This window comes from Siphateles boraxobius, unplaced genomic scaffold (assembly GCF_051911475.1).
Source record: "Siphateles boraxobius isolate OS27281-9 unplaced genomic scaffold, OSU_SipBor_1 8, whole genome shotgun sequence".
NCBI classification, from domain to species: Eukaryota; Metazoa; Chordata; class Actinopteri; order Cypriniformes; family Leuciscidae; genus Siphateles; species Siphateles boraxobius.
Window position 1 is genome coordinate 36,009,545 of NW_027509208.1, and position 23,996 is coordinate 36,033,540.

A 23,996-nucleotide genomic window follows, 5' to 3' on the forward strand; every position below is an offset into this window, starting at 1 on the left:
AAGGCAGAGCCCGTCTCAAACCCCGCTGTGAGATCCATCTGCGATCCCCACGATAAGCGCCGCCGCTCTGCCTCGGCAGAAGCGGGACCCGAACCGCGGGGAGCGCGCACCGAACCGCTCTCCTCAAAGAGCGATCGGCGGGAGCGGAGCGTCCTTAACGGCAAACGCTCGCAATGCTCACAGTCTGCTCCCTCGAGAGCAAACTGGGCATGCTGAACTCCCAAACAAACAACACAAAGATCATGTGTATCCCCGCTCGTTAAATAACGCGAGCAGGGAGGAACACACTTTCTAAACTGCTGTTCGTCCGCCATAATCTCTCAATATATATATATATAGGGATAAATTGTTTGTGTGGTGCAGGGTATGTAAGACAGACAATATCACACAGGGACAGATTCACATGTAGCGCGACTGAAAGCACAGAAGCTAATGCGCTTGTGTTTTTGGGGTGCTTTATAGTTTCCTGGTCGATGACGTCACCCGCCTATGACGTTTCATCTCTCCATTGGGCTGATTCCATACGTGCTTCATGACGCACAACGCAGGGGCGTTCCCGCAGCGTTTGACGCAGCTCGAAGTTCCCTTGAAAGGGAACTTTAAATTCATTACACATATATACACTTTTGCACAAGAAGATATTCACAGAGTCTGTATACTGCACTTCAGGGAAACCATTGGCATGGTAAATTAATTTCCTCAGTCTATGTTCATCAGCTCTTACCAGCCTAGAAAACTGCAGTAGCACAAGAATTTATATTCCAACCCATCCCATCGTTTCAGACCCAAATATGACATAAATATGACATGCAGGCACACAAACACACACACATACACACACACACACACCAGTGAATCAGCACAGCCAACTGAGGAGCAATTCATTCAGAATGCAGTGCAGGTTCAGGAATGATAACTGAATCATGCAAGCATTACCTTTAAAAGCTTGAGCTGTTAAAGCAGAATGGATTCTGATTGGCTGTCAATGTTTTTATATTGCATCAGCTGGAAAAATCGTTCTGAAAATGATTCCAGCGATAACAATAACAGAGGAATGGTACCATTATGATGTGGACTCTGCTTTTCTTTATATGTAGATGATTTCTTTAGAACAGTATCATTATAGTGATCATCCCTGATGAGCATGGGTTAAATAAGCGTACTTTACTGAGAAAATAGACGTGTTTAGCTGAAAACTGGATAATTTGCAAGATTTAGCAGGGTTTTTTGCACTGAAATATGGGACCCTGGACTACAAAACCTTTCCATTGATGTATGGTTTGTTAGGACAGAACAATATTTGGCCAAGATAATACTATTTGGAAATCTGGAATCTGAGGGTGCAAAAAATCTAAATATTGAGAAAATCGCCTTTAAATTAGTCCAAATGAAGTCCTCGATATTGCTGCATCCACTCATAAAATATATATATATTTTTATATATATATATTTAAGGTAGCACATTTACAAAATATCTTCATGGAACATAATATTTACTTAATATTCAAAGGATTTTTGGCATAAAAGAAAAATCTATAATTTTGCCCCATACAATGTATTTTTGGCTATTGCCACAAATATACCCGTGCGACTTGTGACTGGTTTTGTGGTCCAGGGTCACATATAACGTTCTAGATTGTTTGGTGAGTTCCCCCTGACTCTTCCCCTGTTCTGGATATGGCAAGGCGAGTAATAGTAATAATGGTGATGTCCTGCAGGATGGGTGTAGGTTCAGCCCTATACAGTGCTCTCCATGACCCAGTCTGCGCTCCCGCCGGAGCCTTTGCTCCCGCCACTGTTCACATCCTCGTCGCAGCTGAGCAGCATGCCGTTCACTGACAGACTGCGTTTGGTCCAGATGCTGCTGAATCGCCGCGGGTACGAGCACAGCTGCTGTGCACGGGACACGGTGAAGTCGCCGGTGTCGAACGAGTGGCTCCTTCGGGGTCTGGAGGCCAGAGGCGACGTGATTAACCTGCTGATCCGTGAGTCTAGAGTCCGGCCCAGCAGCGGCTCCCGGTCCGTAGGCTCCGCCACCGGGAGAGCAGGAGCTGGGCCTCCAGACGGGAGCGGCTCCGAGGAGGGGCCCCGCAGCTCCACAGACGTGAAGGCCCCCAGCAGCTGGTCCAGGGTGTTCCGGGGTCTGGGCGGAGCGGCCCTCAGTACACTGGCGAGGGCACTGTTGGGGCTGTAGGGAGGAGCGTCTCCTGAACCTGAGGAGGAAGAGGAGGAGGAGGACAGGCTGCTCTGCAGAGAACCAGACTTGAACTGGACCACTCTGTCCTGCAGGGTCACTTTGGGTTTGGGCTGCAGCAGAGGAACGCCGTTCTGCCCCAGCCGTCCTCCGTTGGGCTGAGAGTAGGAGTCAGTGCTGTCGCTCAGCTTGCTGACCGGAGCTTCAGCTTCAGCGCTTCCGCCGTCTCCTGCCTTGTAGCGCAGCACGAGGATCCCGATGAACAGCAGCAGCGTGGCCACGATCACTCCTCCCACCACCAGGATCATGGTGCCGCCCAGCAGCTGCCCGTGCAGAGCCTGGCACCGCGGGAGCCCGTCGCTGGTGTGGAAGCGCACGCAGCCCACCACGCTGGTGGCCGTGAGCGTGGAGGCGGTGTCGTCCCAGGCTGCCAGCACACACAGGTCATACCGACACCCCGACACCAGACTGGACACCTGGAACGCCTGACTGGAGGGAGGAATCATCCTGCGAACACACAAACATACACTCATCACACACAGATCATCTGCGGACACACAACCACAGACTCATCACACACAGATCATCTCATCATCTGATCCACTGCGTTCATACAGTATTAACAGGGTTTGATAGAAGCAAACAACAAACACATCAGTCATGTACACTGCCGTTCAAAAGTTTGTCATCTGTACGTTTTTTAATGTCTCTAGTCTCTTCTGCTCAACAAGGCTGCATTTATTTGATCAAAAATACAGTAAAATATTGAAATATTATTCCATTGTAAAACTGCTGTTTTCTATGTGAATATATAGAAAAGTGTAATTTATTTCTGTGATCAAAGCTGATATTTCAGCACCATTACTCCTGTCTTCCATCATTCTAATATGATGATTTGATGCTCAATAAACATTTATGATTATTAAATGGGGAAGGGAACCCTTTCAAGGGAACTCGGGCGTGACGGAAGGTGACGTCATTGACCAGGAAACTATAAAGCATACCTGGAATAAGCAGTCATTAGCTTCAGAGCCGGCTTCAGACTGCGCTCAGCAGGGGGGCATTTATATTCGATGGGTGGGCACTAGGTATGGGGACTTTTTTTCGGATATCAGATATCCTATATTTATTTTTGCTACTGCCTTTTCTGTTAGCTATTACCATGAAGTGATGCAACCCATACAATAAACACATAAACCATTACACATTGTTGCAAGACGTGCAACTCTTAAGAAATTTGATTAAATAAGGGTTAAATAGGCCTATAAAAAAATTGCAAGACCGACTCTGACCACAGCTTTATTATAAACAAAGCTAACGAACATGCACACAGTCTCTCACTGACAGGATAGTAGTTTAACTGCTATCTCACTGGCGGAAGAGAGAGAAAAAAGCTACACATCTTTATTCTGCTTTGCAACATAAGCGTTTAAAGTAGCCTACTATTAAAAAAGCATCATGTAGTTACCTTTATCAAAACAGTTTATCAGTTTTCATCTGTTTGCTTTGTTTTGAATGCAGCCAGGAATCTCGCGCCAACTGAAAGTCATTTCATTCATGTATTAACGTGCAAGTGATTGAGGGGGGCGGCAGGGGGGTTTCCTCACAGCTCCACACTGTGGTTTTATGTTGGCTTTATTATATTTTCAGCTAAATGAGCAGTTTGTAGACATATATTTTTATTATTTCTCACTGAAATGTGAATTAAATTAAACTGATATTATTTTGTAAATTATATCATAATTCAATTTGGGGGGGCATAAAAGACATTTGGGGGGGCATTGCCCCCTAATGCCCCCCCATACCGCCGGCACTGATTAGCTTCTGTGTATTTATCAAGCGTTCTGTGTGAAACTGTCTTTGTCTATTTATTGTTGTTTGTTCTCAAGCATATTATATATCTAGACAAGAGTATAATGGTGAGCAAACAGCTTTTTGGATAGTGTATTCGTCCCTGCCCTCGTATCATTATGAGTAGGGATACTCATTCCAAAGGCCAAGGGAACTTTATCAGGATGCATAGTATCCTGGATCCATGAAATAACTGGCCTTTAAAAATAAAAGTCTGCCTGCCTCTATGGGAATTTAACATAGGGGTGTCCTGACTTATGCAACCTGTACTTTAAGGAAGAAAATGTATTTATTTACGATACATTATTCATTCACAGAGAAAATTGGTGTCCTTAAAGGTTGGGTGTTTCCTAATTTTTTAAATTAAGGCATTAAGATCAATTTCCAAAATATGATTTTTTATTCCTTTTTTTGGTCAACTTTAGAATGGGTGTGTTCACTTATGCTTTCCACTGTGTGTAGTATACAGGTCCTTCTCAAAAAATTAGCATATTGTGATAAAGTTCATTATTTTCCATAATGTAATGATAAAAATTAAGCTTTCATATATTTTAGATTCATTGCACACCAACTGAAATATTTCTGGTCTTTTATTGTTTTAATACTGATGATTTTGGCATACAGCTCATGAAACCCCAAAATTCCTATCTAAAAAAATTAGCATATCATGAAAAGGGTCTCTAAACGAGCTATTAACCTAATCATCTGAATCAACTAATTAACTCTAAACACCTGCAAAAGATTCCTGAGGCTTTTAAAAACTCCCAGCCTGTTTCATTACTCAAAACCGCAATCATGGGTAAGACTGCCGACCTGACTGCTGTCCAGAAGGCCATCATTGACACCCTCAAGCAAGAGGGTAAGACACAGAAAGAAATTTCTGAACAAATAGGCTGTTCCCAGAGTGCTGTATCAAGGCACCTCAGTGGGAAGTCTGTGGTAAGGAAAAAGTGTGGCAAAAAACGCTGCACAACGAGAAGAGGTGACCGGACCCTGAGGAAGATTGTGGAGAAAGACCGATTCCAGACCTTGGGGGACCTGCGGAAGCAGTGGACTGAGTCTGGAGTAGAAACATCCAGAGCCACCGTGCACAGGCATGTGCAGGAAATGGGCTACAGGTGCCGCATTCCCCAGGTCAAGCCACTTTTGAACCAGAAACAGCGGCAGAAGCGCCTGACCTGGGCTACAGAGAAGCAGCACTGTGCCCGGTTGCATAAAGCACCTTAAGTGTAATTTTCCCTTAAGTTCGCCCTTATGTTTCCCTTAAACTTAAGGGTGTTGCAGAAAATGCCCTTATATGGTACTTAAGGGTTTCTTTAAGTGAAACGTCATAAACACTTAGAATTTCCCTTAAATGCTGTTTTTTCACTTAAGGAATCCCTTAAAAACCGTTAAGTGTTGCATAAAGCCCCTTAACTGTCATTTTCCTAAGTACAGTTTAAGGTTAGGAAAACTTTACCTTAAGAGTAACGCGGACAAAAAAAAAGACGACATGGCTGACTTTATGGAACCCATTGAAGATAATTATGTGCCAAGAAGAATTTTTAGGGATAGGGAGAACCCTTTGGATCGTCTCCACAGTGAACTGCGCGTTGAGCCTCCAAGGGCTTGCAAAATTATTGTCGCCTGCGTTGTTCTTTTTAACATGTCCAAGATGTATTCTGCCTTCGAAGAGGAAGATGAGCTCGAAGAAGAGGGTAATGAAGCAGAAGAGGCTCATGAAGCAAATCTTCTGCAGCAAGATTTCCAACAGGCTGGATTTGTTGTCAGAGATGCCATCGTAAATGCATTCTTTAATTAGCAGGCCTATGACCAATAGTTGTAGGCTAATATTTAATATATATATATATATATATATATATATATATATATATATATATATATATATATATATATATATATATTAGCAGCAGTAGTAATATTATTAATAAAATGTATTATTAGCCTATTACAATAATTATTATTAATGTTAATGATACAATGTATATAGTAGGTTAGCAGTTGCAAGTTAATGTAATGATTTATAAATTATAATTTATAGGCTAGTGTTGTTTAGTATTAATATTTTATAAATATATTAGCTATATTGTATTTTGCTATTATTATTGGAATTTTGTTAATATATTTGTCCTTGTAATTACATAAATAAATACAAAACTTTTCAGATATGTCATAAAATGTATTTATAATAATATATTTATTCGTCAAGTGATGTTATTGTTATTTTCCCTTCACTTTGTAGTTGCAACAGTTTGTTGTTAAGAATTATGTTGTAAAGGTCTTGATTTTCCTTCTCCTTTTTAATTTTTTCGATCTCCAATTGCAGCTTTGTTTTTTGTAGCTGTAGGACGTCTCTCTGCAGTTCCAGCACTTCTTCTCTTGTAGAGGCTGGAGAGGGTAGTTGCGTCTTTCTGCAATTCACAAGTGTTTTGGAGGAATTATGAAATATAATATAATAAATAATATTGGGGCTGTTCTAAGTCAAATTAACAAAACTAAAATAATTGTTAACTAATAAATAACTCACTTTGTTGCCTGGTTTGGCGTACTGCTGGCGCTCTGTCGGTGTTGCTTTGATTGCTGGAAAGGTCTAACGCGTGAAACAAAGAAATACCAATCAAAATTTATATTTATATACAAATAAAAATATTTTATTACGCCTGTCGTGATTTTCATATCGTTTATCCCCATAGAGATACATTTTATTTAATTTAAGACAATAATGTTCTCTCACTCCGTGTTACATTCCTCTGGTTGAGTCACTTCACTCTCTAAGCCGCCAGGGATGCCAGCCAGGACAGGTGAGTCCGCCCCAAGGATGTCTTGGACCAGTTTAGTTGTCTCTGATAATTCTGTTGGCGGTGGTCCTCCACCTACAGTTTTGTTATCGTTAGCTCTCGGTGCGTGCGAAGAAAATAGAGAAAAAACTAAGAGCGTTTTTTTTCTTACCAGTTTTGTTGGACTCCCTCTTATGAATGCTTATTTCTTTTTTTGCCCCCACAGAGATGTTTTCATATTTTTTAATTACCTCTGAAACCGTCCTCTTTACTCCTAAGTTCCGTGCATTAATTTTCTCGGTTATTTCCTCCTACTGTTTATTTTTTTTGCCAGCAGTTATGACGGGATTCAATTTGCTTCTTAAAATTCCTTTTCTTTTCCCATATTCATCTAGAAGAATACACTTCTCATCCTCAGTCCAGTTTGGCTTTCTTTTTTTGTTTTCCTTATCCATTTCTTTAGGCTATTCGTTGTTTTAAAGCTCCTAGGTTAATGTGTATAGGAGCGTATCTATGGCAACGATAGATTTTTATAACGGCAAACCTGGATCGCTGCCGTGAAACACTTAACGGTTTCCCTTACCTAAGAGAACTAATTAAGGGATTATATGCAACACCCTTAAATCATTCCCTTAGTTAAGGGGAAATCACGCCTTAAGTCCCACACTTAAGGGAAAAACTTAAGGTGCTTTATGCAACCGGGCCCTGGACTGTTGCTCAGTGGTCCAAAGTACTTTTTTCGCATGAAAGCAAATTTTGCATGTCATTCGGAAATCAAGGTGCCAGAGTCTGGAGGAAGACTGGGGAGAAGGAAATGCCAAAATGCCTGAAGTCCAGTGCTGCTTCTCTGTAGGGTTCACCCTCTTGCTTGAGGGTGTCAATGATGGCCTTCTGGACAGCAGTCAGGTCGGCAGTCTTACCCATGATTGCGGTTTTGAGTAATGAAACAGGCTGGGAGTTTTTAAAAGCCTCAGGAATCTTTTGCAGGTGTTTAGAGTTAATTAGTTGATTCAGATGATTAGGTTAATAGCTCGTTTAGAGACCCTTTTCATGATATGCTAATTTTTTGAGATAGGAATTGTGGGTTTTCATGAGCTGTATGCCAAAATCATCAGTATTAAAACAATAAAAGACCAGAAATATTTCAGTTGGTGTGCAATGAATCTAAAATATATGAAAGCTTAATTTTTATCATTACATTATGGAAAATAATGAACTTTATCACAATATGCTAATTTTTTGAGAAGGACATGTATATATCAATTACAGACCGAAACTTTTGATCGGTAGTGTTTAATGTTACAAAATATTCTATTTCAGATGAATGCTGTTCTTTTGAACTTTCTATTCATCAAAGAATCATGAAAAATGAACACAACTGTTTTCAACATCAAATCAACATATTAGAATGCTTTCTAAAGGAACATGTGAAACTGAAGACTGGAGTAATGATGCTGAAAATTCAGCTTTGATCACAGGAATAAATGACACTTTACTATATCCACATAAAAAACAGCTGTTTTGAATTATTATAATATTTCACAATATTCCTGTTTTATTTTTGTTTGTTTTTTATCAAATTAATGCAGCCTTTGTGAGCAGAAGAGACTTCTTTCGAAAACATTCAAGTCCCTGTAAAGGCAATCCTAAAAAAAATTCTAAACACATTATAAATGTCCGAAATGTATTGCTAAAAAACATTACAAAGACTGTGAAGTACTAAATTGTGGAGTTAGACCGTTAAACATTTTTTTCACCATTGCTGTGTTCAGGATTTTTTGGGCGGGGCTAAAATGGTGGCTTGATGACGCACTGAGCCACTGAGGCTGGCCCCTCCCCTAAAGGTATAACTAGAGCACATTCGTGAGTTACTTTCAGTACTATTAGTTGTAATTAGTTGATAAATGCGTATCACCTGGATGCCATCACTTACAAAACAGACCGGTGTCCTTTTTTAAATTTCCGAAAAAACGATCATATCAAGAAGATGTGGATTAATTTTGTGAAGAGCCACCTTGATGGAGAGCTGAGGATCACCACCGACACCCGCCTCTGTAGTGATAATTTTACACAAGATAGTTTTATAAACTTTCGTCGGAGACAACTGGGATTCACTGTTAATCTGCTTTTACTGGTGGGGCCAAACCGACTATCTCCCGCCTCTGCCTTCATCCTTCAATTGGTTTCAGCACAGCCAGCCGACACGCCCCCAGCGTTTGAGAGCAGAGAATAGCCTACTGCTCATTTTCTCAAGATTTTGAAAGCCAATTTTATTTATTTTTTTATCATTCAAATTTGGATGGGTGGCTTATAACACATTTTTCAGTGGTGTGACAAACTCAGAACACATACAGTAATTAATTTTCACTTTACAGGGACTAAAAATCTTTAGTGTATGATTGAAGTACATTTGGGAAGCTTGACCCTCGGGCATTCATTATATATTACGATACGCCACACACTGATGTTGGAAACGCAATGTGGAAGTAGTATTAACAAAACAAAAGTATCGTGACGTGAACAATAACCCAAATAACTGCATCTGAATTCAGAATGATGAAAAACATTGCTTTCCACCCACTTTTTCTCTCTAAATTACTGTCCCATCCCATTATCTCCACCAGAGGGTGCTCTTTACATCTGCTTTATCTTCAGTACAACTCCCACAACCCACTGCTGGACTAATCCTGTTCAGATTACTGTTATTTTCTCCTTTACTCTTGCCTGTTTAAGCCCCGTGTATTAACTCTTACTTTATAAAGTCTTGTGTTTCTGTTACACTGCCATTCTGAGCGTTATCCGGGTTTCCTGTGTCCTAGTTTTCTGATTCTCTGCCAGTTTTCTGGATTACCGTTTTGTCTGTGCTTTCTGCCCAGTTGTTCATGTGGACTGTGTGTTTGACCTTTGGCCTGTTATATGGATTACGATTCTGTATTGTCCCAATAAAGCTGCATTTGGATCTTCAAAACTTTGTAACAATTATACATGTTATCTGTATTAACAGTTAAGTTTAGTTTAGCATGTGTTCGGTATCTGTGAAGATCTTACTCTTAAGAGCATAATTATTGTACACCTCTGTATACTGCCCACCTGTGGTGTCGGTATAAGCAAGGCAGCATTAGAAAACTTATAGTGATTTATAATGACTGCATGAGGCTGCTGCTGAGAGCTCCAAGAAGCTCCAGTGCAAGCAATATGTTTGTCAGTGCCAGGGTGCCTTCCTGTTCTGCAGTGCTATGTAACTTAATGTATAGATTTATGTGTAGGGTATCTGAGTCAGAAAATGACTTAATCGCTGTTTTGGCTAACCCTGTACGAAGTTCTGTCAGATTTTCTTCCAGACTGTGGGACCACTGGAGTAGTGCTGGGCGGTAAACCGGTTCAAACCGAAAACCGGTTTATATTTTCATCACGATATTGATTTTGAATAAACCGCCATACCGATGTATTTAATTACACAACGTTCGGAACAAACGTTACGCTGCGCGACACTGTTTCAGACGGACCCTTTACAATGTTGCACTTACACTAAGCAGTGACGAGTGAGGGTAAACAAACAGCAGTGCTCTGTTACGTTACATGGACGATGGATGCTGAAGAATTAGTACAACATGTCACAGAACAACTTATGTAAGTGCTGTCGGGCTAAAAATCTCGCCAAAGGCGGCAACACGAACATCCATTATACTGGATAATCCTGTGTGCCAAGTTGCACTTTATATTTATTTTATGTTTGTTCTGGTTTCGAAGCAATACTTTTGAAGGAATAACTAATGCAAGTTGCATAATTTTTTTTTACTATTTTTTTTATAGACCTCAAAAGCAATGCAAGACAAGTTTAAGTTTTCTTTTTATACTTACTTGAATGCACGTAATGTTCCTGGACTTGTACTTTGTAAGTATTCCAAGTTGTTCTAATTGTGTTGTTTAAAATAAAAGTTCTGTATTTTGACTGCAATTGTCTTTGCATTCTGATTCCTCACTTCATTGGAATCATGAATGGCTCTTATTTGTAAACAACAGCATAATTTTCTGGGGCCATGCAAACCTGTATTACTAGTGTGGAATTATTCTACAATATTCACTAATGACAGTAAAATAGACCATCCTAAGTCAATTTACTGCAGTAATTCCTCTCTCAACCAGTAGAAAATGCATTGAACAACTGACTATGTATGAAAAAAAAACGTCATAAACCGGAAACCGGCATAATTTTGAAAAAAAAACGTGATATCAATTTTTGGTCAAACCGCCCTGCACTACACTGGAGAACATGTCTGCATGTTATAGACACTGAACATTGTGGAAGGATTTGTATTTTTCTATGTTTTTACTCTGTGTGTTGTTATTGTGATATGGATCCTCCTGGGTCTGAAATAAAGTTTATATATATAATCATCAGTGTTTCTGCCTCGTTACTTGGCCACTCATGTTTCAGCTGATATGAAGAGATTTCCACTGGAAAACACAACTTCTCCCAGTGTTTCCTGTGTTGAACTAGTAATCCCAACACTTCCGACTCACTCAAAGGGCACATTATTCATCTAGCAGATGCTTTATTATTCAAGTCAGGGAAAGAGAAGATGAAAATTCAGAAAGCAGCAGACTCTTCAGCACAATTTGCACTTTACAAAGTTACAAAAAAAGAAAAGTAAAACTACTTGAAATCTAACATCTCACAGAAACGTGAAGAAAAAAAACAGAAGATTGGTCATCCTATTTAAATTTAAATGTATTCGGAGAGTCAGATTATATTTCAGGACTTTTATTGTGACAGCCGGGCCGTGGTGTGTCTTTGATGTCACACACAGAGTTCAGTATATATTAGTCTAAATAAGTGCACTATTTTTGCTCTTTTCCCATGAAGTAAACTGCTGCTGTCTTATGTTTACCGTACACAATGACATCAGGAGTTTAGTTGATGGAAGCGGTCCATAATCAATGAAGACATTTAGGAAAGTTACTTGAGTAGTTATGGATTTGCTAATGCTAGAGGCATCAATTATGTATTAAAGTCCCCCTGTGGTGAAAATCAAGTTTTTAATATTGTTTATATGTCTATGTGGTGTTTTTAATATGCTTTAAGACAAACCAGTGATCCAGCAGGGGAGTCTCGAGAGATGCCAGGTTATCCCGGGAATCCGGGATATTTTTCTGTTGATATGAAAAATCGGGTAGATTTAGCAATATAGCGGGTGTATGATGTATGTTACGATGTTATGATGAACTATATGTCTTTCTCCACTGATGTTCTGAGTTGTTCAAAGCCTTTCTGATGATGGTTAGACAGCAGCTGACTCTGAGATGGCGAACAGGAACATGTTTTGTGTAACATTAGCAACACGTTATAAGCTGTTTGATAACAGTCAAGCAAAATGCTAATCATACTAATTACCGTTATGTGTCTGATGTTGTAAAAAGCAATACCATAGTGCAGCGTTTACCTCAGTAAGTTGAACGAGTGAATCTGTGAGCCGAGTGAGTGGAGACGGGGCTAATTAGCATATTCATGGAACCGCTTATATTAAATGAAGCAAGGGTGTAAAATTACATTCAAGATATTTTAAGGCATGAAGAATTTTTTTTCAAAGAAAAAACATTTAAATATGTAATTTTGGTGATCAAAGATGAGTTTTAGGGATACAATTATTTACTACTACTATTGACTTTAAAATCTTTGAAAAAATTGAACTGTTTGACGTCCACTATCAGCCCCTGTTTATTCTGACATCGATCATAAAGTCTACGCATGTTATTGCTAATTTCTTTAGTGTTTTCCATTCTAAAAAAAAAATTCTACTTAATTATTTTCAATCAAATATCATAGATCTCAGATAGTCAGAGACTCTCTTCCTGTTCTTGACCAGAATAAGATTCAAGATTCAAGATTTCTTTATTGTCATTCCACAGTACACTGTAGTACGAAATTACGTGCAAAGTTCATAGCTTAAAAATATAACACAAAAACAATTAAAAACATCGTAGAAAAACAAGATATAACTACATGAATATAAATAAATAAAAAATGCCTACCGTAATTCCTCAAATAAAAACCGGTAGTCAATTAAACGCCGGGCCTCTGATAATGGGAAAACTTGAGAAACTTGCTTTGTATGTTGACTACGTTAGCAAGGCTGTCAGTTCTAAAAAGATTTTAGAGAAGGACATCATTGCAATGGACGAGACTGCAGTTTGGTTTGACATGGTGTCTCCCACTACTTTTGACACACGAGGAGCAAAGAGTGTGTCTCTAAAGACTACACTTACCGTTGTCCTCGCTGGCAAGGCCGACGGCACCAAACTGAAGCCTTATATCGTTTTTAAAGGGGCTGTCCAGATCTCCAGCGCAGTAATCGCAGCTTCTCTGAATGGCTGGATGAATGACACTCTCACAGCAGATTGGCTTAAGTCTGTGGTGGGAAAATTCAACTTCACACCACGGCTGCTGGTGTGGGACTCATACCGCTGCCACATCAGTGCCGCCACCAAAGAGGAACTTAAATGTGGCTAAAATATCACAACTGCGGTGATCCCGGTAGGCTGCACTAAATATATCCAAGCCCCCGATGTGATATCGAACCAACCCTTCAAGGTGACTCTGCACGATGCCTACGATCAGTGGATGGCAGGGGATGCAGATAAGCAGTACACAGCCGGAGGTAACTTAAAAGCCCCCGCCCGACGCTTGCTTGTGGACTGGGTGTTCGCCGCCTGGGAAAAACTGGAATTGGATATGATAAAAAAGTATTTCAAAGTTTGTGGACTGTCTTTGAAAACTGACGGGAGCGAAGATGACCTCATCCTCTGCTTCAGGGAGGGATAGCCTTGCGCCGCTGGACGAGAGGCGCTCGATCAGGTCTGACAGCAGGGCCGGGAGAACCGGCGCGAAGCACCTCAGGAGGAGGAAGATGAAGAGGAGCTGTTTAACAATGAACTTATAGTTCTTGATGATATCGAGGATGGTAATTTTGAGGAGGAGGACAGACCACCAAATATTGGTACGGGTAATTACACCGTTTCATTTATCAAGGTAAGCTGCGCTGATGTTATTTTTAATCAGTTTTGTTCGGATTTTGCTTGCAGCTGAATGTTATTAGATACCGGCAGTTGACTATCCTGTCAGGAATGTCTTTTGACTTTAATGTTACGGTATCCGGAGTAGCGGTACTTCAGATTTGTTGTTGTTTTTATGTTTTGACACTGGATGCCATATGTACCGGTAGCTCTGAGGAAACATTGTTTTTTTTTGTCATGTTCATGCTGGTTATAGCTTCCGTCTGTAACGTTAATCAGATACTGGTGTGCTGCAAACCAGCAATGTGTTTTACATAGCTACCGTATGCTCTGATTGTAATCTACCAGCGATACTGTAGTACCTGTATTTGAAATAAACACCCGGTACATTTACAGGGTTCAAACTGACACAATGGTGGTGTTTGATTACTGTAATTCTGACCCAAATTGCTTTGTCGCCCTCCTGACTGTTGATGTATATGATGATATTTTTGCAAATGTTTCTTAAAAAATTGAATGATCTCTGTCCGTTGGAACGCTATCGCTTTTAATTTAAAACGGTTTATTTAAAACAATTATTTATCAAACAGATGGAATTAGAAATAAAGGCCTGCCTCTAACAAAAGCCTGCTTCAAATAAAAGCCTTTTACCTTCTGCAGTTCAGGTAAATAAAGGCCCCGTTTTTTATTTGAAGAATTACGGTATATGGGTGTGCAGAGCATGTAGAGTGATAAATATAAATATACAACGTCTAAAAACCGGTAAAATATAAGTATATAGATATATACAATTGGGAGTATAAATATCCATATTTAAAATAGCGCAGTTGAGAATAAGGTGCAGTCAGAACAGATAATTAGGTACATGTAGTATTACATGTCCATTTACATTAGGTACATGTAGTATCTAGATATATACAATTGGGAGTATAATTATCCATATTTAAAATAGTGCAGTTGAGAATAAGGTGCAGTCAGAACAGATAATTAGGTACATGTAGTATTCACATTGATTGGTATGTTTTAGTGGGGTTTTGAGTTCAATAGTCTGACAGCAGTGGGGAAGAAGCTGTTTTTGAACCTTGCAGTCCTTGTTCTCAGACTGCGGTACCTCCTGCCAGAGGGGAGGTGGGAAAACAGTTTGTATCTAGTATCTAGATATATACAATTGGGAGAATATATACCCATATTTAAAATAGTACAGTTGAGAATAAGGTGCAGTCAGAACAGATAATTAGGTACATGTAGTATTACATCTACATTAGGTACATGTAGTATCTAGATATATACAATTGGGAGTAGAAATATCCATATTTAAAATAGTGCAGTTGAGAATAAGGTGCAGTTAGAACCGATAATTAGGTACATGTAGTATTCACATTGATTGGTGTGTTTTAGTGGGGTTTTGAGTTCAATAGTCTGACAGCAGTGGGGAAGAAGCTGTTTTTGAACCTTGCAGTCCTTGTTCTCAGACTGCGGTACCTCCTGCCAGAGGGGAGGTGGGAAAACAGTTTGTGGCCAGGGTGAGTGGGGTCCTTGATGATACCCCTTCCTCTTGATAGTCATCTTTTCTGGGCCAGCTCCTGAATGGTTGAAAGAGTAGTCCCAATAGTCCGCTCAGCTATTCTCACCACTCTGCTCAGTGCCTTTCTCTCTGTAGCTTTACAGTTCTCAAACCAGAGAGAAATGTTGCTGGTCAGAACACTTTCAATGGTGCCCCTGTAGAAAGTGGTCAGGATGGATGGACTGAGGTGGGCCCTCTTCAACCGCCGCAGGAAGAGCAGACGCTGGTGTGCCTTTTTGATGAGGGAGGAGGTGTGTAGGTCCCAGGAAAGGATGTCAGCCACGTGAACCCCCAGGAACTTTGTGTTTTTTACGGTCTCCACAGCAGTCCCATTGATGTAGATCCTACACCAGTCTGCAAAAAGTCTCGCCTCCTCCCAATATGCCTTCTCATCTCCGTCCTGGATAAGACACACCACTGTCGTGTCGTCCGCGTACTTTATGATGTGATTGGTGCGGGACTTTGCACAACAGTCATAAGTCATCAGTGTGAAGAGAAGAGGACTGAGAACACATCCCTGCGGGGAGCCAGTGCTCAGTGAGATGATGGTGAATGTGTTGTTGCCTACCTGCACAAACTGAGGCCTGTCTGTGAGAAAATCCAGTATCCAGTTACACAGAGAAGAACTTATGCCCAGTGTGTCTGAACCCAGCTTGTTGACCAGATACTGGGGGATTATGGTGTTGAATGCCGAGCTGAAATCAACAAACAGCATCGATAACAAGAGAGTTCTTGTTCTCAAGGTGATCCAGGCTAAAGTGCATTGTGGTGGATATGGCATCCCCAGTAGAGCGGTTTGGGCGGTAGGCAAACTGAAATTGGTCAAGTGAAGGGGGGAGGACAGATGAGATGTGGTCCTTTACAAGTCTCTCAAAGCACTTCATTATTATGGAAGTGAGTGCTACGGGCCGGTAGTCATTCAGACTATTGATCCTGCATTTTTTTGGAACAGGGATGATGGCTGAGGTTTTGTAGCTTGAAGGCACAGCAGCTTGACTCAGGGAGATGTTGAATATGTCCGTGAGGACATGAGACAGTTGGACTGCACACTCTCTAAGCAAGCAGCCCGGTATCATGTCTGGGCCAGCAGCTTTCCGTGGGTCAATTTTCTTCAGCACCCGGTGGACATCTGCTGGATCCAGTGTGAGCTCCTGGTCTCCCTCCTGTGGGGTGGTTTTCCTCGCTGGTGTGGTATTCTGTGCATCAAACCTACCGAAGTAATTGTTGAGGTTGTTGAGGAAATCCATGCTGTCGTCACAGGACTGGGGAGCAGTCCTATAGTCCGTAACGTAACAGCCTGGATTCCCTGCCACAGTTTCCTGGTGTCTCTGTGGTCATGAAAGTGACCCTGGATTTTTTGTCAATGTGCCCTCTATGCCACTCTGATTGCTTTGTTCAGATTGGTCTCTTGCAGACCGGAGTGACATCCCCAGATTTGAAGGCGGAGTTCCAGGCTTTGAGCAGGGCTCGGACCTCTGCCGTCATCCATGGTTTCTGGTTCGCCTGGACTGTAATGTTTTTTGTGACACAGACATCATCCATGCACTTGAGTATGTACCCTGATACGACGTCAGCACACTCCTCGATGTCTGTGGTATGGCCTTTAGTGGCAGCATCTCTGAAGACAGACCAGTCAGTGCATTCAAAGCAGTCCTGCAGAGCTGACATGGCTCCCTCCGGCCAAACTCTCACCTGCTTTAAGGAGGGCTTTGTTCTGACGAGCAGGGGTCTGTATGCTGGAGGCTAGCATGACAGAGATGTAGTCAGATGAGCCAAGGTGGGGGCGGGGTGATGCCTTGAATGCTCCCTCAATGTTTGTGTAAACATGGTCCCGTGTGTTGGTTCCCCTTGTTGCAAAGCCCACATGTTGGTAAAAGTGAAGGAGGACATTTTTCATGTTTGCCTGATTGTCCCCAGCAACTATGAGTACTCCCTCTGGATGTATAGTTTGCAGCTCGTTTATGGAATGAGACAGAGTTTTTAGGGCTGCTTTAGTATCTGCATGGGGAGGTATGTAGACACCAGTGATGATTATGACAGAGAACTCCCTTGGAAGATAGAAGGGGCGACATTTAACTGTTAGAAGCTCAATGTACGGGGAGCAATGAGAGTGCATCCCATTTGTGTTTGTGCACCATCTGTTGTTGATATAGATGCACACCCCGCCACCTTTAGATTTGCCACTGAGGGCTCCACTTCTATCCGCATGGAAAGTAGTTAGCCCCTCCATGCTAATGGCGTTCTCTGTGACTGTGTCATTTAACCAGGTCTCAGTGAAAATCAGAGCACAACAATCGCTCACCTCCCGTTTTATTGTTAGGTCCAGTCCAATATAGTCCAATTTGTTCTCCAATGAGCGGACATTAGCAAGCAGGATTGATAGTAAAGGCGTTCTGCATGGGTTAGCTCTGAGCTTAGTGCTAGCTCCTCCGCGCTTACCCCTCTTTCGCCTCCGCTTCTTTTGATGGCAGGTAGCGCTGGAGCGAAGAGTCGGTGTTGTGCAGGCCTCTTGCGGAGAACGTAGCAGTCCGAGCGTCTTGAGTGAGTCCGCAGTGTTATGATCGATAGTTCCTACTTTACCAACTGTGAGCAGTTACAGTAGATCATGCCGATCATATGCCAGTCTCCTCTCGATTCGTGGTTCAGGAGTCAGATCTCAGTCTGTGTTTTTAACACTTTTATCTGTATTTTTGCCATGAGCCATTGCAGCCGCTGCTGACATGGGCGCCGCCATCGGTGTGACAAAATACACATTGTATTCTAGCCACAAACAAGACCATATTGTATGCCATTAGTAGTCAAATGTCTAAAATTATTGCTCAGCTGTCCACTAGACTTGACTGGACGTCTCTTATTTGAGTGTGAACTTCCCTTGAGTTGGTCCATGCTGAGCTGACAGCCAACAGTAATTGGCTTCACTTCTTCAACCCATCTGTGCTGCTGCCATGAGCAGATGGCCAATCTCATATCACTCACATATATTAATAAAGAAATGATCGCTGGGAAAGGAAAAACAATGCAAGAACGACTGTAAAGCGTTTGAAGGATGGTGGTACAGGCTCTTCTGATGCCTGATCACTGTTTACTGATGCTGTTTCACATCAGTTTCAGACCATCAGCATGAGCAGGTTCACTGTGCTTCATTAGAACAGAAACACAAAGAACAGTCATTGCAGTGAACAGTGATAACTCACACAGGCGCACTCTTCTCAGGTTTCCTGTAATCAGCATGAGCTCTTTAAATCATTAAATAAAGCCTCTCGTCCAGGCATTTCTCTCCTCCTTTCAGCTCATCTTCTTCTCGTCCTCTCTTATCTTTTTTTATTATCTTTCTCTTATCTTTATATTCCTCAACAGTTCTTGTGATATCACTAGTTGACAACATAGTACTATTTTCAGAAATCATAGGCTATGATATTGCACAGGTGCACGTAATGCAACGCTGTCAGAGCCGACAGACTCGTGTGTCAGACTCATTTCAGTGCAAAATAATTAGGTCAAAAATGATTTAATATACTGCAAATACTCTTGAGTATTCAACTCTTGAGAACTCAGAACTCTTGAGAGTTCAAGATGGCGCCGAGTATGGCTGCTGCGTTGCGAGCTCCGTCACAACATGGTAGTTTTTTGTTTGTTCTGTTTACAGTTCTTTTGTTTTTTGTCTCGGATGTTGTCTGTCTTATTCAGTACGACATACAAACACTTTTGGACATTGGTTCCGCAATCGAACACCGAAAACCGGACTTTCATTTCTTCAGTGATGCCCCGCTGTTTACAAACACGGCAGCGGAGCCCTTTGTCTGGGCAGCTTGGCCGCGGAAACGCAGCCGGAGAAGGGGAAGAAGAGCCGGCGTTCTCGTCAGAGTAAGACGGCGTGCAAATCGACCCCCGCTTCCCAGTATTCTGCTAGCAAACGTTCAGTCTCTAGACAACAAGCTCTGTGAGTTGAGAGCGCGGATCTCTTTCCAACGGGAGACGAGGGACTGCTGCATTATCTGCCTTACAGAAACTTGGATGTCTGCTGAGATTCCAGACTCGGCCATCGAAACCGCGGGGTTCTCAGTGCACCGAGCGGATAGAGTTAAAGACCTCTCAGGTAAAAGCAGAGGTGGGGGTGTATGTTTTATGATCAACAAATCCTGGTGTGATCAGAGGCACGTACATTCTATCAAGTCTTTCTGCTCTCCTGATCTGGAATTTCTCATGCTTCTGTGTCGACCATTCTGGCTACCGAGGGAATTCACAGCGGTCATTATCACGGCTGTGTACATTCCCCCACAAGCCGACACAGACCGGGCACTAAAGGAACTGTATGGGGAAATAAGCGAGCAGGAAACCGCGCACCCTGAGGCCGCGTTCATTGTGTCCGGGGACTTTAACAAAGCCAACTTTAAGAAAATAGCACCTAAATACCACCAACACATAAACTTTAACACACGAGGGGACCGGGTTTTGGATCATTGCTACTCCCCTTTCCGGGATGGCTACAAATCCCTCCCCCGCCCACCTTTTGGCAAATCGGATCACTCTTCCGTTCTCCTTCTGCCCGCTTACAGGCAGAAACTGAAACAGGAAACACCCGCCCTCAAAACGATCCAGTGCTGGTCGGACCAATCAGACTCTATGCTTCAGGACTGTTTTGATCACGCGGACTGGGAGATGTTCCGGTCGGCCTCTGATGACGACATCGAGGCTTATGCTGATAGCGTAACCTGTTTCATCAGGAAGTGCGTAGAAGACGTTGTTCCGATCAAAACAATACGGATTTACCCGAACCAGAAACCATGGATTAATGGCGATGTTCGTGCAGCACTCAACGCGCGGACCTCCGCTTTTAACTCCGGGAGTGCGGAGGAGCAAAAACAAGCAAGTTATGCCCTCCGAAAAACTATCAGAGCAGCAAAACGCCAATTCAGGGACAAGATTGAAGGACAGTTCAACACCACCGACTCTAGAAGCATGTGGAAGGGAATTAATAGCATTACGGACTATAAAGGAAACATAAACTCCACAGTGAACAACACTGCCTCTCTCCCAGATGAGCTGAACACTTTTTATGCTCGATTTGAGGGAACTAACATCCCCCTCGCGGAGAGAGTTCTCGCGGCTGAAGCTACAGAGGTTAGTACACTCTCCGTCTCTGTAGCGGATGTAACCCGATCTTTCCGTCGGGTGAACATCCGTAAAGCCGCGGGTCCAGACGGTATTCCGGGCCGCGTCATCAGAAAGTGCGCGAACCAACTAGCTGGTATTTTTACGGACATTTTCAATTGGTCCCTCTCCTTGTCTGTAGTCCCCACATGCTTCAAAACGTCCATCATCGTACCTGTACCGAAGCAAACCAACATCACCTGCTTAAATGACTGGCGCCCTGTTGCTCTGACCCCCATCATCAGTAAATGCTTTGAGAGACTAGTCAGAGATTACATCTGCTCTGTTCTACCTTCCTCACTGGACCCACTGCAGTTTGCATACCGCAATAACCGCTCCACTGATGATGCTATTGCATCTACAATACACACTGCTCTCTCCCACCTGGAAAAGAGGAACACTTATGTGAGAATGCTATTTGTAGACTACAGCTCAGCATTCAATACCATAGTGCCCTCCTTGCTTGATGTGAAACTCCGGGCTCTGGGCTTAAACAGCTTGCTGTGCAGCTGGATCCTGGACTTCCTGTCAAACAGACGCCAGGTGGTTAGAATAGGCAGCAACATCTCCTCATCACTGACCCTCAACACTGGAGCCCCACAGGGCTGTGTTCTCAGCCCACTCTTGTACTCCTTGTACACATATGACTGCGTGGCAACTCACAGCTCTAATTCCATCATCAAGTTTGCTGATGATACTACGGTCGTAGGTCTGATCACCGACAACGATGAAACGGCCTACAGAGAGGAGGTGCTCACTCTGACGCACTGGTGTCAGAGGAACAACCTCTCCCTCAACATCAGCAAAACCAAGGAGCTAGTGGTCGACTTCAGGAAGAACGACAGAGAACACAGCCCCATCACCATCAATGGAGCACCGGTGGAGAGAGTCAGCAGCTTCAAGTTCCTCGGTGTCCACATCACAGAGGAACTCACATGGTCCGTCCACACTGAGGCCGTCGTGAAGAAGGCTCATCAGCGCCTCTTCTTCCTGAGACGGCTGAGGAAGTTTGGAATGAACCGCCACATCCTCACACAGTTCTACACCAGCACCGTCGAGAGCATCCTGACTGGCTGCATCACTGCCTGGTACGGCAACACCACCAGCCGTAACCGCAAAGCCTTGCGAAGGGTGGTGCGCACTGCCAGCCGTATCATCGGAGGTGAGCTTCCCTCCCTCCAGGATATTTATGCCAGGCGGTGTGTGAAGAAAGCTCGGAGGATCATCAGAGACTCTAGCCACCCGAGCCATGGGCTGCTCTCACTGCTACCCTCAGGCCGGCGGTACCGCAGCATCAGGACACACACCAGCCGACTCCATGACAGCTTCTTCCCACAAGCAATTAGATTTCTAAACTCTTGATCCCTCATGATCAATAACCATAAACATTCTAACTGTCAACACAGCACAACATAACCTACTGCATTTACATAATATATATATATATATATATATATATATATTTGCACCTTACGAGTATCTATTCTATGTATAATTACCTCTTTTTGTATTTTTGTATACTGTTGTATATTGTAAATTGTTGTATATTGTAAACTGTTGTATATTGTACATTGTATATTATTTATTGTTCTGTTAGTGTATACGGTACTGTGAGTAATTGTGCGCACATTAGATGTGTAATCTATGTAAATCTGATGTTTGCTGTAATTGTTTTCGTCACATCGTGTCATACTGCTATGTTGCTCGGAACTGCACCTAAGAATTTCACCCACTGTTGCACTTGTGTATATGGTTGTGTGACAATAAAAGGATTTGATTTGATTTGATTTGAAATAGCCTACTAGTTTTTTATGTTTATTTATAATCCATTTAGGCGGACAACAAGGCTACCAAGTACTGCGCACAGTGCGCATCTAATTAATTTAACTTTTTTTTTTCTAACGTAATTTTTAGTTGAAAATTTCAGGACTTCAGTCGACCAAGATTTTCTTTGGTTGAGTACAGCCCCACTCTCTTGGAAGCTTGGAAACTTTTATGGATGTCGGGCCATTGGTGGCGCTTTAAAACAGTAATACTTCTTTCTCATTGCTGAGAAATGTTATGTAGCGTTTCAGTAGTGCTACCGAGTGACTGTCTGTATGTGTGCGCATGTGCTTCAATGAAGCCATAGAGTAATGTAGTGAATGACGTCGTAGCTTTGCGGATGTGGGCCGCAATCAAGTCGGGCTCATTAGCCCATGAATACCCTGCATAAATAGATGCTACGCCACTAGATCCCAATATCTCTGGGATTTAAACATATAGGGCCTTAAAATTGAAGATACCAAAAGAAACATTTCTTAGGAGCTAGAATATAAAATCATAATAAGATATTTAATACTTCTCGCGTTACAGGTATGCTAATCTCAGCCTAAGAAGTCACGCCCACGGACCGCCAGCTGACGTGGAGCAAAACGAACTGTGATTGGTTGCTTTACATGTCAGTCAGACGGCCTCTGCGTGGTCCTTGGCCAATGAAAGCAGTGATGGAGTCCAGACCTTCTGCTGTCAGTCTGAAGGTCTGGCTACGCGAGACTACAGGTGTACAAACTAAGGGCGAAAAACACAAGTGCTTTTCCCATTTTTGAACTGTCACTGTTGGCATATAATGCAAAAAAGATTGCTTAAGTCAACAGAATTTATTACAATACAATATTGTTTCAAAGCAGCTTTACAGTGATAAGCAGGAAAAGGATTTGATGATGCAAACAGAGTTCAATTTGGCTGTACAGCCTTAGACTCTGTGGGTGAGTAGTATGTCAATCCTCCATTTCTTTGATGAGGTAATAGTACATTATAGCAGCTGCTCAAGTCCCCTTACAGAGAGGGAATCCAGACAGAGGGAAAATCAAATTACTGAAGCCATTCACTCATAAATCTCTGAAGAAACTGCTCGGCTCAGCTTATAGGCAGTAATTCTGTTAGGCATCTTTATCAGAGTCGTCGATGTTGTGCCGGTGTGAGAGAATACATTATCGACTCATTTCTTCATAATGGTTGCCTTGGAAAATGATTACTGTGTAATAAACTCTCAACGTGGCAAAGATGCAGTGTCAAAAGCAGCTGCGACAGATTCCTAGGACAAGCAATATTTCTATCTGCTGAAAATGCTGTGCTATACAACAGACACAGCCTATTAGAGCCGTGGGGGTGTGATCTCTCAGTTTGCATGCTCTCTCTCACACTCAAAAGAGGGAAACTAACACACACACCTTGTGTTTGGATGAATTCTGAGAGGCTTCTCCATATGACATTCTTTTTTAATGCTGTACAGAGGCATAAACAAGTTGTATGTTTTGTTTATATTTGTTTAATGCCTCCTTCAGGGCATTGTGCAGATGACGCATACTGAGTTTGTTAAGATATGCCAATGTTCTCATAGACTACCATGACACCCTGGACAAAGACACTGCATGCCAATTTTCATCGGACTAACGGTTGGGTG

At 42.3% G+C, this 23,996-nt stretch overlaps 1 protein-coding gene and 1 long non-coding RNA gene across 2 annotated transcripts in view; both read right to left on the bottom strand.

Annotated features, from left to right (window-relative positions):
- Positions 1 to 1,351: 1,351 nt before the first annotated feature.
- The window catches only part of lrfn2b (leucine rich repeat and fibronectin type III domain containing 2b), a 48,706-nt gene continuing 26,061 nt past the window's right edge, over positions 1,352 to 23,996 (bottom strand). Inside the window, exon 3 of the mRNA XM_077221218.1 lies at positions 1,352 to 2,701. Within this exon, the coding sequence (XP_077077333.1) occupies positions 1,738 to 2,701 (964 nt within the window). The 3' untranslated portion in view covers positions 1,352 to 1,737. The remainder of the gene's footprint in view (positions 2,702 to 23,996) is intronic.
- On the bottom strand, positions 6,204 to 6,921 carry LOC143729804 (uncharacterized). The gene is made up of 3 exons (XR_013200075.1): positions 6,780 to 6,921; positions 6,573 to 6,635; positions 6,204 to 6,456 (listed from the first exon to the last, which is right to left on the bottom strand). It is a non-coding gene; the product is annotated as an uncharacterized LOC143729804 (long non-coding RNA).